Source organism: Balaenoptera musculus, chromosome 18 (genome assembly GCF_009873245.2).
Source record: "Balaenoptera musculus isolate JJ_BM4_2016_0621 chromosome 18, mBalMus1.pri.v3, whole genome shotgun sequence".
NCBI lineage: Eukaryota > Metazoa > Chordata > Mammalia > Artiodactyla > Balaenopteridae > Balaenoptera > Balaenoptera musculus.
This window is the reverse complement of record NC_045802.1, coordinates 16,300,181-16,315,226: the sequence shown is the minus strand read 5'-3', so window position 1 is coordinate 16,315,226 and position 15,046 is coordinate 16,300,181. Positions and strand designations below refer to the sequence as shown.

Genomic DNA, 15,046 nt, shown 5'->3' with positions numbered 1-15,046 from the left:
AAAGATGTGCTTGTCTGCAGCAGGCGTCCTTTTGGACTAAGCTTTTTATTTAATTTCCCCCTGAGCCTCTAATTTTAATATAGCAATCCCCAAGTCTACAGAGCTCAGGAATACCAGTATACAAATCATCATTTTATGAAAAAAATAGAACCTCCCCATCCCCCCATAGACCCAGAGGATGGTCCCTTCCTTTCCCCACAAATCCAACCAACAGGGTTAGATTGACTCCAGTGAGTGAACTTGATGACTGAACAGGCCTCCCCATAAAAGATTCTCACTAAGGTGTCACCATAAAGATCCACAAACATACACACCAGTCTACAACCACACAGGCAAGAAATGCACATGCATGAGATTTATCCCCTACTTATGTTTACAAAGCTCACCAGGACATTGAGGGTATGTTCCTGCTTGAAATTTTCAACAAATTTCCAGACTGTCTTGGGATCAGATAAGTCCACAATGTGCAGAAAGATGTTCTAAACCAGAAAACAAAAAAAAATTGTAAAGCCTTAAAAAAAAATAGATAACATGTATTTTTTACATTAAAAATGGTTTTTTTAAAAAATGGTTTTAAAAATCAAATCGTTTGGAATGATACAAAATGGAAAGTCTCACTCTTCAGAAGTACACCATTGTTCACAGTTTCTTGCGAATCATCCAGAAATATTTTAAGTACATACAATATTTATAAATGTATGTTTCAGGCATTATATATTATACATTTTAAGCATTATGTGTGTGTGTGTGTGTGCCCCTTTTCCATATAGATAGGATCAGACTATACATTGTTCTATATCCTTCTTTTTCACTTAACAATATGTTTTAGAGATTTTTTTCTTATATATAAATCTACCTTATTTCTTTTTTTTTTTTTAATCAGGTTGTTTTCTTATTGTTGAGTTTTTTTTAACATCTTTATTGGAGTATAATTGCTTTACAATGGTGTGTTAGTTTCTGCTTTATAACAAAGTTATACATATACATATATCCCCATATCTCTTCCCTCTTGCGTCTCCCTCCCTCCCACCCTCCCTATCCCACCCCTCTAGGTGGTCACAAAGCACCGAGCTGATCTCCCTGTGCTATGCGGCTGCTTCCCACTAGCTATCTATTTTACATTTGGTAGTGTATATATGTCCATGCCACTCTCTCACTTTATCCCAGCTTACCCTTCCCCCTCCCCGTGTCCTCAAGTTCATTCTCTAGTAGGTCTGCGTCTTTATTCCCATCTTGCCCCTAGGTTCTTCATGACCTTTTTTTTTTTTTTTGAGATTCCATACATATGTGTTAGCATACGGTATTTGTTTTTCTCTTTCTGACTGACTTCACTCTGTATGACAGACACTAGGTCCATCCACCTCACTACAAATAACTCAACTTCATTTCTTTTTATGACTAAGTAATATTCCGTTGTATATACGTGCCACATCTTCTTTATCCATTCATCTGTTGATGGACACTTAGGTTGCTTCCATGTCCTGGCTATTGTAAATAGAGCTGCAATGAACATGCATTGATCATTTATGTGCATGGCTGTGTGCACCACCGTAAGGGAAAAGGGAGCATTCAACATGGCTCCTCCGTCAAGGAGTTCTGAGTCTACTGGGGGAGGAGGCTGCGTCCAGAGGTAACCATGTCACAAGGCAGAAACTGACATGCATCGTAAGCAAGAACTGAGTCACAGAAGAAGTTGTCATCTTATAGTTAGGATGTGCCTTCGATAATCTCTTAGGAGCAAAATATTGACAAAAACTCCCAAATGATTGGTAGGAAACTATGACGCATCCATGCAAACGTATGTTTTGTGGCCATTAAAATGGCCTCCTCCCCCAGTAGACTCAGAACTCCTTGACGGAGGAGCCATGTTGAATGCCCCCTTTTCCTTTACGGTGGCGCGCACAGCCATGCACATAAATGATCAGTGCATGTTGTCCATTTACCCCTTTTTCTCTGTACTCAGCACATAACTGAAACTTGTGTTCTCAGCATCCAGTGAACGTGAGGCTATTCCCCCTGAGCTCCAGCAGACGTCAGGGACTTATCACCAGCCCAAGGCGGATTCCTGCTGCCGGGAGCTGAACCTACAGGCAAAACTCTGCGCAACAGCTGTAACTCCCTTGATAAAGCAGACTTCAGGGCCCTGTCTCAGTTTCCCCATTAACTGAGCCATTGAACCCAACTCAGAATTTCTTTCTACTGATTGCTCTTAAAACATATTTTCTCACCCTAAGACAAAGGCTCAGAGAATGAGAGAACAGAAGCAATCCCACATTTTCATGCCTCAGAAGGTCTGTAATCAGCTTGCATACCATATTTGGCTTAAGTCTGGAACAAATGAATCTTCCTCTGCCTTCAAGGGAGAGGAAAAGCATTGTCCGTACAGGACTATGCTCTTCTAAAAAGTCTCTGAAGGCCTCACCCAGACAGAGTGGACATGAGGCTGCTGACTCACACCTGGGTCAGCCGTGAGCGTCCACCAGCGACGGCAAACCAAGCCTACACACCTAATCCTTTCATTCTGAGCCCTTCCCGGCAACCCCCCTGGAACTCCCTCCCACCAGCAGGGCTGCGACACTCACACAAAGCCAGGCTCAAAGAAACAACAAAATTCAAATGAGCAACAAAATTCAAGTGAGCTAAAATCAATTTTACTCTGATCATCCCTCAATCTCCTTGAGCTTCCTGGAAGCACCCAAGGCGTCGCAGAATTAAAAAGAGGCAGCAGCAGGGAAGAGGGACTCGCCATTACAGACAAATCAACCTTGGAGCCTGGTGAAATGAAGCATCCTGAAAAGGTGAAGGGAATCATTTGGCTCCCTCTGCGGGAAACTAGGAAGCCCCAAGGCACCCAGAAGAAGAGGCCAGCAGTCTGCTGTGACCAGGGGAAGGAGCCAGGAAGGTGCCAGTGTGTAAAACCCTGATCTGCTGACCTACACGTGACGAGGCTGGACCTAGGAGCCATTGGGGGCCCTATACTCACTTTTTTTTAAAAAAAATAGTTATTTATTTATTTGGTCGTGCTGGGTCTTAGTTGCGGCATGCGGGCTCCTTAGTTATGGCGTGTGAACTCTTAGTTGCGGCACGCATGTGGGATCTAGCTCCCTGACCAGGGATCGAACCTGGGCCCCCTGCATTGGGAGTGCAGAGTCCTAACCACTGTGCCACCAGGGAAGTCCCGTACTCACTCTTCAAACCTGGGATACAAGTCTGGTTATTGAAACTGAGCAAAACTCAACTGGGATCCTTCCTGTAGGTGAATCACCATCATCTAGCTGCTGGGTGGCCCAGGAGTCAGGAGTTGACATCACGGGAAGCCTCTACCCAGGGCAGAGGGTGAGTTTGAAGGGTAAAGGGGAGACAGTACATGAATGTGCCCTTGGAAGTAGAAATCACTATGTAGGAACGAGGTGACAGTTACTATTAATGTCTAGCACTCAGGAAGCTAAACCAGTAATTCTTAAGAATTCCACGCTGGCCTGGGAGAACTGGAGAGTAGAAACCCCTGTTTTTTATCTTGGTGTTTTGCTGTTGATGGGATCAATCTCCACAAGACAGAAGGCACATTGACAGCACCTTCCAGCCATATCAGGAAGTGAAAAGGTTGCACTGTACCTCTCTCATCTTTCTCCGGGAAACCCATCACTCCATTCTAATCAATGAGAAACACAACAGGCCAATCCCAATTGAGGGAGAGTATACAAAACCCCTGGCTAGCACTCCTCAAAACTGTCCAGGTCATCAAGAACTAGGAAGGTCTGAGAAACTGTCACAGCCACGAGGAGCCTAAGGAGACATGACAACTATATGTAACGTGGGATCCTGGATGGGATCTGGGAACAGACAAAGGGTGTTAGGTAAAAACTAAGGAAATCTGAATGGACTTTAGTTGGTAATAATGTATCAATATTGGTTCATTTGCTGTAACAAATGAATCATACTCATGTAAGACGTTAGCAAAGGGAAAAATGGGTGTGGGGTAAATGGAAAGTCTGCATTATTTTCACAACTTTTCTATGCATCTAAAACTATTCTAAAATTTAAAAGTTTATTTTTTTAAAAAACGTTGCCCACGGGGAATTCCCTGGCAGTCCAGTGGTTAGGGCTCTGCGCTTTCACTGCTGGGGCCTGGGTTCGATCCCTGGTCGGGGAACTAAGATCCCACACGCCACTCGGTGTGGCCAAAAAAAAAAAAAAAAGTTGCCCAAGGAGATAACTGCCAGACAAAAGCCTGGTGCCCTTCTATCCAGGCAGCAAGATGGTGATGAACTGCATGTAGCAAGGAGCTGAAGGAGGGTCCACTCTGACCCTCTCCCTGGGCCCATCGGGAACACTGTGCCAGACACAGTGGCTGCTGCACTGGGAGCTTGCTCTGTGACAAGCACTCCTTCCCCCAAGCTTGGGGCCACACACACCCTCTCCAGAAAGAGCCCCGTGGCAGGATACTGAACTCTCCATACTCCACACACCTGATCTTACCAAGCCAGAGTGTCTAAGCAGCTGGCTCCCACGTGACCTTGTCCTTCCCTGGTGCCCAGCCTGCCCACAGGCACCTGGCTCGGCTGGCCTGCCACACGCCCCACCCAGGCTCTCCTGCCCAAAGAACCACCGCTCTTTGACATCCACCCAACTACACACCCAGGACCGGTCCCGCCAGTGCCCTCCCTGCTTTACCGGCCCAGACACTGATGAAAGAGAACTAGGGAACTTGAAAAGCAGAGAATGTAAGGTTGGGAGTGGTAATAATATTAGGATAAACAATGTTGATAACAGCAATAATAGTAATAGCTTCTATGGATCGAGAGCTGTACATACTAGGATGCCCTGAACTTCCCATGTCGTAGCACTACCATGTTATGTCAGCCAGGGTCTAACAGAAACCACTTTCAACAGAGGGAATTGAATGCAGGGATTGGTTTCCCAGAGGAGAAGGGAGATGAGAACTCAGCTGGGACTGGTGTAGAAACCCGGAGACCAGCAGCAGCAGGAAGCCCCACCAGCCCTAGGCTGGAGGAGCAACGGGAGGGGGTGATGTGACCTGAGCCTGAGAGCAGGGCTCGCCACCAGAAGCAGGAACCTCAGCGGACATTCAGCTGTGGCCACGGAGGCCAGATATCCTGTTTCCCCATTCCTCCCACCCCCTTCCTCCCAATCTTCCTCTAATACCCGCCGCTGGTCAAACCCTGGCACGAGGTGGCTGACGTGGGAGCTGGGGGAACATATACTTCGGAAGCCACGCCGTCCACACCTCCCCGCCCCACCGAGATACAGAGCAGATCAGGCGCGCCCAGGGAGGGGCACATCCTGTGTTGAAAACTCTTGTTGATCACTTAATCCTTACAAGACTGTGAGGGGCTCTACTGCCTCTACCATGTCAATCTCCAGCTCCCAGCATGCTGCCTGACACGTTCACACTCCAAGAGATGTTCAAAAATGAACAAAGTAGTATCACCCCTACTTTTCAGATGAGGAAGCTGAGGTCCAGGGAAGCTAAGCACATTGCCCCAGCTCACAAGGCTTCGTGAGCGCAGGACCGGCACTCAGATGCGAGCCCCGCTCCTGCCCATATACACCCTGATGAAGCTGGGCAGTGGTGCCTCTTCACACACAGGAAGGGGCAGCCGATCCCGGGGAGGAGCGGGGAGGACGCGCTGAGTCAGGGAAACCGCACCCGCGGGGAGGAGCAGACGGGCACCCCCGGCCCCGGACCCTCCGAGCGCTCAGTGCTGGCGGCCACTTACAAACACACAAGAGGAGAGGATTTCCCGTGGGTTTGTGAACGTGAACGGGGGGAGGCCGCAGGTGAAGGGCTCCCACTCCCCCCGCCCCAGGAAACATGCTTGCCCCCCTCTCAGCACTACCTCCCAAAGACGGTGCAGCTGGACATAAGGAGGGCTCAACAGCGTAAACAGCATCGTGTCCTCTTTTTCTATACAGATCGACTTTGTAAAAAAACATAGCCCAAACCAAAGCGGGCCGGAATCCAGGCAAAGCCTCCTCTGCCCATAGCCTGAGATTAGTATTCCTGCTGCATCCTGCAGCAGTACCACTGAAAGTTACCAGCAGGCAGACAGCCAGCTTTCCATCTCAAGAACTGCAGCCCCCAGAGCGCGGCTGCCCTTGCAGACGTTAGAGGAAGGTTTAGAGACCCTCGAGCTCGCAGCCAGCCCTAAGCCTCCGGGAGGAATCTGACGGCAAGAGGCTGCGGAGTCTGCGGAAAGTCTCTTGCCTTGAAAACGTTACTTCAAGACGTGGAATAACCTTCATGAGCAGAGGCAAAATAGTCCATTCTGGATTGGGGCATTTGTTTTCCCTTTGGCCGTGGCCCAAGCCGGAGGGCGCGGGGCACTGTCCGCCCCTCGGCTGTGGGCAGTTGCTGGAGGGGCAGGTGCACAGGACAGAGGAGGAAACTCCAGGTGGGGCTGGAAGCAACATGCTCTGGAGCGAAGGCGAGGGGCCCGTGGTCACTGCCAGCCAGCCCCCTCCTCTCCACTTGACACTGGGGGTTCAGGGGCCTCCATCGGAGCCGGCTCCCCGGGGTACCACCTGCACAGGTGCACAGACCCCACAAGTGGTCCCCGCTTGTTTTTTATTTTTTAATTCTTTTTTGATTACTCATTCCTTTCGTTATTACTGTGATGATTTTTAAGTCTCCTAGCAATAACACTTCGGACTTTGGAACTGTTACCTTTGTTCTTATTAGAGATTCTACTGTGTTACACAGCCAGAGTGCCTTCAAGGGGGAATTTTTTTTTTAATTACTTTTTATTGGAGTACAGGCCCCGCTTGTTTTAACGCTATGCCTTTGCCGTCCTCCAGTTCTTAGGCTTTTAACACCAGGGTCCCACACCTTCGTTTTGCACTGGGCCCTACAGATTATGTAGCCAGTCCTGGTTCCGACTCTCTCAGAAGATTCCTCACAAACCGTGAGCCAACTCTGAAAGCTCTCGAGAGGAAGTGGCTCTCATCAAGGCCAAAATGTCATTTGTTGTCCCTCTTTATCCGAAGACCACTGGGTCAGTTTACAGCTTGGCTCACCCTGAGTCACCTCTGATGTGTCTCACTGACGTGGCCTCCCTCTGTGGGGGGGACTCCAGCAGTGCCACGTCCGTATCATGTCTCCGCAGCAGGCACTGATGCCTTCACGGGGCGTGGGATCAAACCTTACCGCCCCCCTTATCCCGAGTCCAGCCCAGACTTTGAAAAGCGCAGCTCAGAGGAGCGAGGCGGGGGTGGGAGGAATTGGGAGATTGGGATTGACATATAGACACTACTGATACTATATATAAAACATAACTCATGAGAACCTACTGTATAACACAGGGAACTCTACTCAGTGCTCTGTGGTGACCTAAATGGGAAGGAAATCTAAAAAAGAGTGGATATGTGGGGACTTCCCTGGTGGTCCAGCGCTTAAGACTCCGTGCTCCCAATGCAGGGGGCCCGGGTTTTGATCCCTGGTCAGGGAACTAGATCCTGTATGCCGCAACTAAGAGTCCACATGCCGCAACTAAAGATTCCGCACGGGGCAACGAAGATCCTGTGTGCCGCAGTGAAGACCCAGCACAGCCAAATAAATAAATATATATTTTTTTTTTAAAAAAAAGAGTGGATATATGTATATGTATAACTGATTCACTTTGCTGTACAGCAAAAATAAATAAAATAGAACAGAATAAAATAAAATAAAATAGGACCTCTGTCCTGAAACACACTGAAAAAGAAAAAAGAAAAAAGAAAAGAAAAGCGCAGCTCCAGCTCTGTTGGCTGAGGCTGCCTCCCAAGCGGAAGCACAAACAGGCCACTGCCAACTCGGGGAGCGTGGCCAGGAGTCCAGCCCCCTGCGCTGCGGACCCTGCGGGCAGGAACCCCCAGCGGGAGGGGCACAGAGCAGCTCACCTGGTTCCCGCTCTCCCTGATGATCTCCCCTCTGGCACCTTCCGCTCGGTTTTGATCTCGACAAACCAGGTGAACTGTGCCACCTGGTGGAATTCAACAAAACCGTCTGTGAGGGAGAGCGACAGTGACAGCTATGGAGACCGGCTTTTCCAAGTGAAGGACTAAGACATACGGGCTCACAGAAAGAGTACCTGAAACGGAGACTATTCTGGAAAATCTAGACAGATGGTCCCCATAATCAGAGCAGCAGATGTAAGAGAGAGGGCGATCTTGGAACCCGTCCTGCCTACCTGAGCTGACTCACGGTGCACCTGGGACAACGTCCTGACTTAAGGGTCTGAATATATCAAGGATAAGAAGGGTCGGTTTTTGTCATACCTGCATCCCTAGCATCTCATAGAGTACCTGACACACAGGTCTCAACCTAGCTGCACTTTGGACCCACCTGGGAAGTTTTTAAAGCTCTAGATGATGGGCCCAGGCCTGCGTATGTTTTAAAAGCTCCCCAGGGAGCCTAATGTCGAGCCTAAGTTGAGGAGCACTGACCTAATATGCAGTAGGAACTTGATAAATATTTACCGAATGGCTGAATCCATAAATGGCACTCAGACTATTCCAGCAAAAGCCATACCGTCATCCATCAAGGCTTATTTAAAGGGGACTTGCCTTGTCTGCGGCAGTTAAGAAGTAAGCATTATGGAACCTGCTTTCTTCACCTAAAATAGCTATTTTTTAAAATAGGGCCTGTTTCATGAGCGGCTGCACGCTAACCACATAACCAGCCCCTCTGCTTTATCCTCTTCCCCACAACTCTTCAGAGTACCTCCCAGGTGCTGAGATGCAGTTAACCTTCCCCCTGACTTGGCAGATAATTAAATACAACTCCAAATGGTATAATACTCCCCTGGAAAATGCCTAACAATTTTAGAGAAAAGAAAAAATCTCGAGCATCTTGAAAAGTGATAAATTCCCAACTTATTTCCCCAACTTCTCCAGGAACATCCATTTTTCCTGGAGAAGGGGCTCTGGAGAGACACGGCAGGCTTTTCTAGCCACCACAGTGCCATTAAGTGACCCAGGGCAGTTGAGCTCATGCAGGAAATTCTGACATTTACCCGGACGAAGACTTCAGCTGACTGAATAATTTACGGGCACCCAGAGAGGCGCTTCCCCACACCAAGCTTAGGGAGGAGAAAGAGGAGGGTGTCTCCAGCTGCTCGAAACCTGGAGGCTGGATACCAGGAAGGAAGAAGGAGGTTCACTGCACGCCCCTCTCCCCTTATTCTGGGGCCTCTGGCTCTTAACCAGGGTCCACAGCCAAATTGCGAGGGACTCCCAGTATCCTTCCCACCCCCGACCCCGTTCTTGTTGAGAAGACGGGAACTGGAGACCAAGTATCCAGGTGTTTCTTGTTTTAAGGTTCCACCGGTGATTCAGACGCCTAGGGTTGGCCGGAGCCCCTCACTGTTCTTAATCAGCAAACGCTGACGTGTGGACAGGACCCCAGCTCTCCTGTGAGTTAACTGTGTTGAGAAAAGCCTCCTCCAGTCACTCGCCCTGTCCGCCTCTAGCTTGAAGCTTACCGCACAGCCCAGAGCGCTGGCAGCGGCGCCCATCAGCACGGGGTCAGTGTTCAGGGCTCCCGGCTGTGCTGCCTGGGGCCCTCCTGACCCTCCTGTGACACAGGGCACTCCCCGGCGTGGACCGGCCGCGGGCTGGCCTCGGGGACCAGCGCACACGGGTTAGCAGGCTGCTCACCTCGCTTGGCGATCTCGAAGGCAGTTGCTCTTCCAATGCCGCTGTTCCCCCCGGTGACCATGAAGGCTCTTCCAGGGACTTGGACCTCCAGGTCATCAGGGATGAAGTCCTTGGATGCAGATTCATAGCCACTCCTGGAAGCAGCAGAGCCACAGGAGGAATGGCCGTAAGTAGCTGGGAACACAGTCTCCCGTGGGGAGAAAGCCTAATTCTGCGCTGGGCATCGTGCTCTCGCCCGGCACATCGCGCGGCCCCTTGCTTCCTGGGCTCCCCCTGCTATCCTCCCTGGTCTCATGAACACCACCATCTTCTCCAGGCCTACATTTCCTATACCATTAGCTTCCAGAACTGAAAATGCTTGGAGATTCCAACAATTTGGTGGCCAAACTACCTTTTTCTCTGACTGCCTCTGATACCAGGAGGTGCCCCCCAACCCCAAAAAACCCTTTGATAGATTGTTTTTTTTTTTTGGCCTTTTTCCCACAGTGGGGGAGCAGAGAGGAGCTTAGGAGACCAGGAACATCATGCCTACTGCACCGCAGGACAGGTGTCTCTGCCCAGGTATAGAAGGACCACAGCGAAGTGGGTAGATTTGCACGTAGGGAATGAAGGAGGGGGCAGGTGCAGTTATATGAGGGCTGCACGCCTTCAGAGGAAGCAAGGCTCCTTCGGGGCCACAGGGTGTGTGCTGCACAACTCTAGGGGGCGCCGTTCCCATCACGGTGATGAGAGATTCGTATCTGCATCAGGACAACTTTCTGCCGCATGACAGCAAAGCACATAGAGAAGGAGGTGCTTCTTCTAATTTGCACAAAGGCATCATATTGGATAGAAACAACCCTGAGTTCCGTAACTGTTTCTCTCTGCTTTTTGAGCTTCCTCTTCTAGCTTTACTGTCCTAGTATTCCCCAGTTACAAAATTGGCTGAGGGGAGTGGAGGCAGAGCGGAGGGGGATTGGCAGGAGGAGACCCACAGGGCGGAGCTCTCCCCACACACCAGCAGGCTGGGGTCTCAGCTTGTGTCTCTCACCCAAAGAGCTGATTCCCTGCAGTGCAGAATGCAACTCTTTCCCCCAAAGGTTCTGGAAGAAGCCCAGTGCCCTCCCCACGCCCTGTTTACACACAGACTGCCAACAGCTGGTCTCCTGCCCCATGCCCTGGCACAGCACAACTGCCAATTACATGCCTGGACACTGGTGAAGAGGGCCAAAGAATGTTTATGAGCTTGGGTCTGGTTTAGCCACAGGGGCGGTCACTGCCCCTGGTCTCACAGTCAAGAGACCAGGGAGAATGTTCCTGCTCTCACCATCTGTAACTCGCCCAAACATCCAGGGCAGCTCAGAGAATGCCCTTTCCATTGCTTCTGCTGTTAGTGGGCCACTTAGTGGGGCAAGCAAGACTTCTGACTGTTCCAAGGCCTCCTGAAAGGCTGACTTGAAACTAAAAATAATATCAATCATAAGGGCTTTGGATCAAACAACTTGGATTTAAATCACAGCTCTGCCTCTTAACAGCTGTGCCATCTCATGTGTTGGCTTAACCTTTCTGAGCTCCTGTCTCATCATCTGCACAAAGGGGATAATCAAAGCTACTTCTTGGGCAGCCTGGGTGAGATAATGTATGTGAGGCATTTATCACACACTTGGAATAAATTAAGAACTCAATAAATAGTAGTTGCTATCATTATTACTAGTATTAATAACGACATGAATACCTTTCACGTTCAAAACTAAGCTCATTTGTCCCCCCCCCGCACAGCCCCCTAGCCCTTCAAATCATTAGGGACTTTGAGAGTAATTTAAACTATAACCAAAGATGAAGCTGGAAGATTTGTTTTTTCCCACAGGTCGGGGTCCCAGGATCACTGTGAAAAGATTTTCTTGCAGAGGAAAGAGGTTTCTCAGAAAGAATCAAGGGCCAGGGAGTCAGTGAATAGGGGCCCAGGCAGGACAAGGCACTGGTGGGGAGCAAGAAAGAGCTTTCCAAACCACCACAGGGCCAGAAGAAGAGCAGGCCAGAGAACATGCCCCAAGTAAATGCCCCACAGGGACCCGGCCCCGAGAGCCCCCTCCTCCTGGGGCAGGAAGCTGAGAGGCTTTTCTCTGTGACACACAGCTAGAGGAGACCTTAACCTCTGGGCTACCACATCGATCCTATTAGAGACTTAGGTTTGCTGAGGACAGCTCCTGTGGATTAAACCTCTTCCTCAAACTCCAGGCTGTGAGCCAGTTGCCAAGTGGGTGGTACCAGGCTGGGCTAAAGGACACGTCATACCTCCCTTTGTCCTTTGCCTTCAACACAGGGATTCCATCCTGATCCCATCTGTTGTTAACATAAGACGACTTAGTTTTTTTTGTATCCTCCCACCCTCTTTTTTTATCTTTATAAACTCTTGATATCAGTCCTTATTTTTCAGACGTAGGGAGACATAAATGACTTAGCCAGGGTCATGAGATGGTAGGTGATAAAGCCCAACACCCCAGCCTAGGGCACCTTCTACGTCACCAGTGGTGCCCAGAGTGGCCCCCAGACAAGCAGCATCAGCATCACCTGGCAATCTGTCCGCGGAGTCAGACACTCCAGGGTGAGGCCGAGCAATCAGTGAGTGTTTTCACATGCCCTCCAGGTGACTGTGATTCAAGCTGAGCAACCACTGTACTTAGTGTTTCCTGAACCCCCCGAATATAGGAATCAAGCTCCCCGGCAGGCTTCCCCCAATTTATCCAATATGGAATTTGCTAAGGTCCCACCCACACATGCTAGGAGCTTAGGAGTCAGTTGTTGTAGCTGAACTACCCCCTGGTAATTCTTAGGTTTGGGCAAGTTTAGGAAACTGTAACTAGGTCCTGCTGCCTAGGGGCCCAATATAAGGAAGCTTTATAAAAATCCTGGTGTGCCAAGAAATAACACTGTAAACCCAAACTACAGACTCTCAAGTTGGAATCAAAGTAAGGTGTTGTCTTTCCCTCCAATTCGCTAAATACATAATAGCAGGGAAACCCGCCTAAGTTTGCTCCCCTCCAACTTCACGGAAGAGTCTGGGGAGAGACTTTTAGAAGCCTGCTTTCCTGGGGCAGGAAGCTGACTCAAACTTTTCATGCTGCATTCTGTGTTAACATGGAAAGATCCAGCAAATGGTGGCCACTGCCTGTACACCCCTTTGAAAGAGGCGGCCACGGTATTCACCTAAATTCAGTGGGTCAGGGTTGACGGCTACACTTCCCACATTCTCTGCAGCACTGGCCCCTGAGGTGGGTCTGCCCTTTTTCCAAAAGGATGTGGGGTGCAGAGAAGGGAGCAGCGGTAGCTGTCTCCCCTTCAGTGATGCCTGGAGTCCTGGTCTGATGGAAATTTGCCCGGGCTGCCTTAGGAACTGATAAAAGCCCTAGTGCAGGGAGGAGAGGAAGTCTCCTAGAGATGACTCGGATGCACAGCAGAAACACCTGTAGGATTGTTTAACAAAATGTCTGTCTAGGCCCCAGTGCACATCAGCTGAATCAGAATCTCTAGGGGGAGGGCCTGGAAAATGGTATCCTAAATTCTCCACTGGTGATTTCTGATTTCAGACAGGGGTGAGAACCACTGCGTAAGCCTAACTAATTCTAAGATAAAAACCACCTCTCCATCTGCCAGAAGTGGCCACCCCTTAAAACCACAGCGAGGGCGATCACGGGGCCGGTGGAACCATCCAGCACCGTTCAGCAAGCTCACACTGGGTGCAGAGCCGACACTCGCCCTGAAACCCGCGCCCGGAATGTTCCAGCTGGAGGGAGAGGTCACAGTCCACAAGCCGCAGTTGATGAGTGAGGAAAAAAACACACCCAGGAAAGTACTAAACAGAATCTCGACTAGCAGCTCAGAACTAACCGCGTCTGACGCCGAAAACAGCCCCACGGAGCCAGTATCGGAGCCCGCCCAACAGGGTGCCAAAGGAACACCCGGGAGGCTCTGAGGCGCCTGGGCCGCCTGACGTCAGTGGGTGCGGCCTGCGCGGCAAGGCCCCGCCCCCGGGCGCCAGCCCCGCCCCCGGGCGCCCGCCAGGTGCGGGGGTCGCTCCGGCCGCCGGTACATCTGCCAGCTAGCGGGCGCCTCCGTCGCTTGGTGGGTCCAAGAGATCGCGGGGAAGTCGCGGGCGCGTCCCCGCTAACCTCGCTTGAGCGCGCCGAGGCGGGCCACGTGACAGCCGGACGGCCCGCCCCCCAACCGGCAGCCCCGGCCCGCGGCCCCCGGCGCGGTACCCTCTGCATCCTTACTTGGTATATTCGCGCAGGCCTTTGGCGAACCACACGGCGCTGCGGTAGAGGAGCATGGTCGGGCGGGCGCCGCACGCAGAGTCTCGCGGGCCCGCGGGCCCGGTGCCCCCGCCCCGCCCCGCCCCGCCCCGCCCCGCCTCTCCCCGCCCCGCACCCCGGGCCAGCCAGCGGTTACATCATCCCAGTTACATAAAAACCCGCGGCCTTTGGGGCTTTTCTCCACTGGGACTGAGACGGGGTCTCTGTACGACGTGGAACGCCCCTCCTGCCCCGGCTCTGGAGAGTGCCCCCTCCAGCCCCAGCCTCAGAGGGCTGGGCCGGGGGTTGGGGGGTGGGGAGGGAGGGCAGACCGTGCTGCGGGCCGCGCTGAAGGTCCGCATAGTCACCTCTGGGTCGAAGCCGGGCGTCAGCACGTTTTGGGGGTATGACTAGGATGCAAAGATGGCACCGAAGCGCACCTCCTAGAATCTGATGACCCAGAAAATCGTGTGGAATAAAAGCGATGAGGCTTACTGATCCTAAAAAGATGTCTTCATCTCATGGGTTTATCATAGGGGTTACTGAAAAACTAGCATTTTCTAAGTTCCCACCTACCTTACTTCACGAAATGCCCCCAGTATCTCAGCGGAGGGACATGGCCTCTTCAGCGGGTGCAATAAGTCAGGTCAATAACATGCACACAGTGACACGATTGTGGAGAGGCAGGGCTGGGTCTCTCTCCCTCCGGAGAGGTAAGTCTGTCTCCAAAGTACAGACTTGTGCCACTAGTTCTGCAGCATCTTGCAGTGCCAGGGTGGGGCCCTTTAGCTCCTCCAAATCTTCATCAGCGTCCCCGATCCCCCAAGGCCAAATAAACATACTGTGTTAGTTAAAAAAAAAAAAAAAAAGCATAGTGGCTCTGTCAGCCTACATCCTAGACAAGTCATCCAGCCCCTTCTGGGTCCCATATGTAGGAATCGGGCACCCCTGTCCACATCTGACCTCCGTCTCTAAGTCCCAGTTAGGAAACCTCTCTTGGTTAAATTCTGTACTGGTTTACCCAACTCACCCAGAGACTGAGACACCCTTACATAAGATGTGCAGAGACCAGCTGGTTTAATGGCCTCATTACCTAGGATAGACGATATAGGATCACT

The 15,046-nt window shown here is 50.9% G+C and overlaps 1 protein-coding gene across 14 annotated transcripts in view; it reads right to left on the bottom strand.

Moving 5' to 3' along the window:
* Nucleotides 1-14,634, bottom strand: part of DHRS12 (dehydrogenase/reductase 12) — a 65,102-nt gene extending 50,468 nt beyond the window's left edge. For 7 of the 14 annotated variants that reach the window (XM_036831833.1, XM_036831824.1, XM_036831835.1 and 4 more), the window contains exons 1-4: nucleotides 13,911-14,021; nucleotides 9,658-9,791; nucleotides 7,900-7,982; nucleotides 387-479 (exon numbers count right to left, since the gene is read on the bottom strand). In XM_036831833.1, the coding sequence (XP_036687728.1) occupies nucleotides 387-479; nucleotides 7,900-7,982; nucleotides 9,658-9,791; nucleotides 13,911-13,966 (366 nt within the window). In that variant the 5' untranslated portion in view covers nucleotides 13,967-14,021. Of the gene's footprint in view, nucleotides 1-386; nucleotides 480-7,899; nucleotides 7,983-9,657; nucleotides 9,792-13,524; nucleotides 13,675-13,910; nucleotides 14,022-14,504 lie in introns of those variants that run through there. The other 7 variants (XM_036831825.1, XM_036831826.1, XM_036831829.1 and 4 more) reach the window with 7 other exon arrangements.
* Nucleotides 14,635-15,046: the final 412 nt, after the last annotated feature.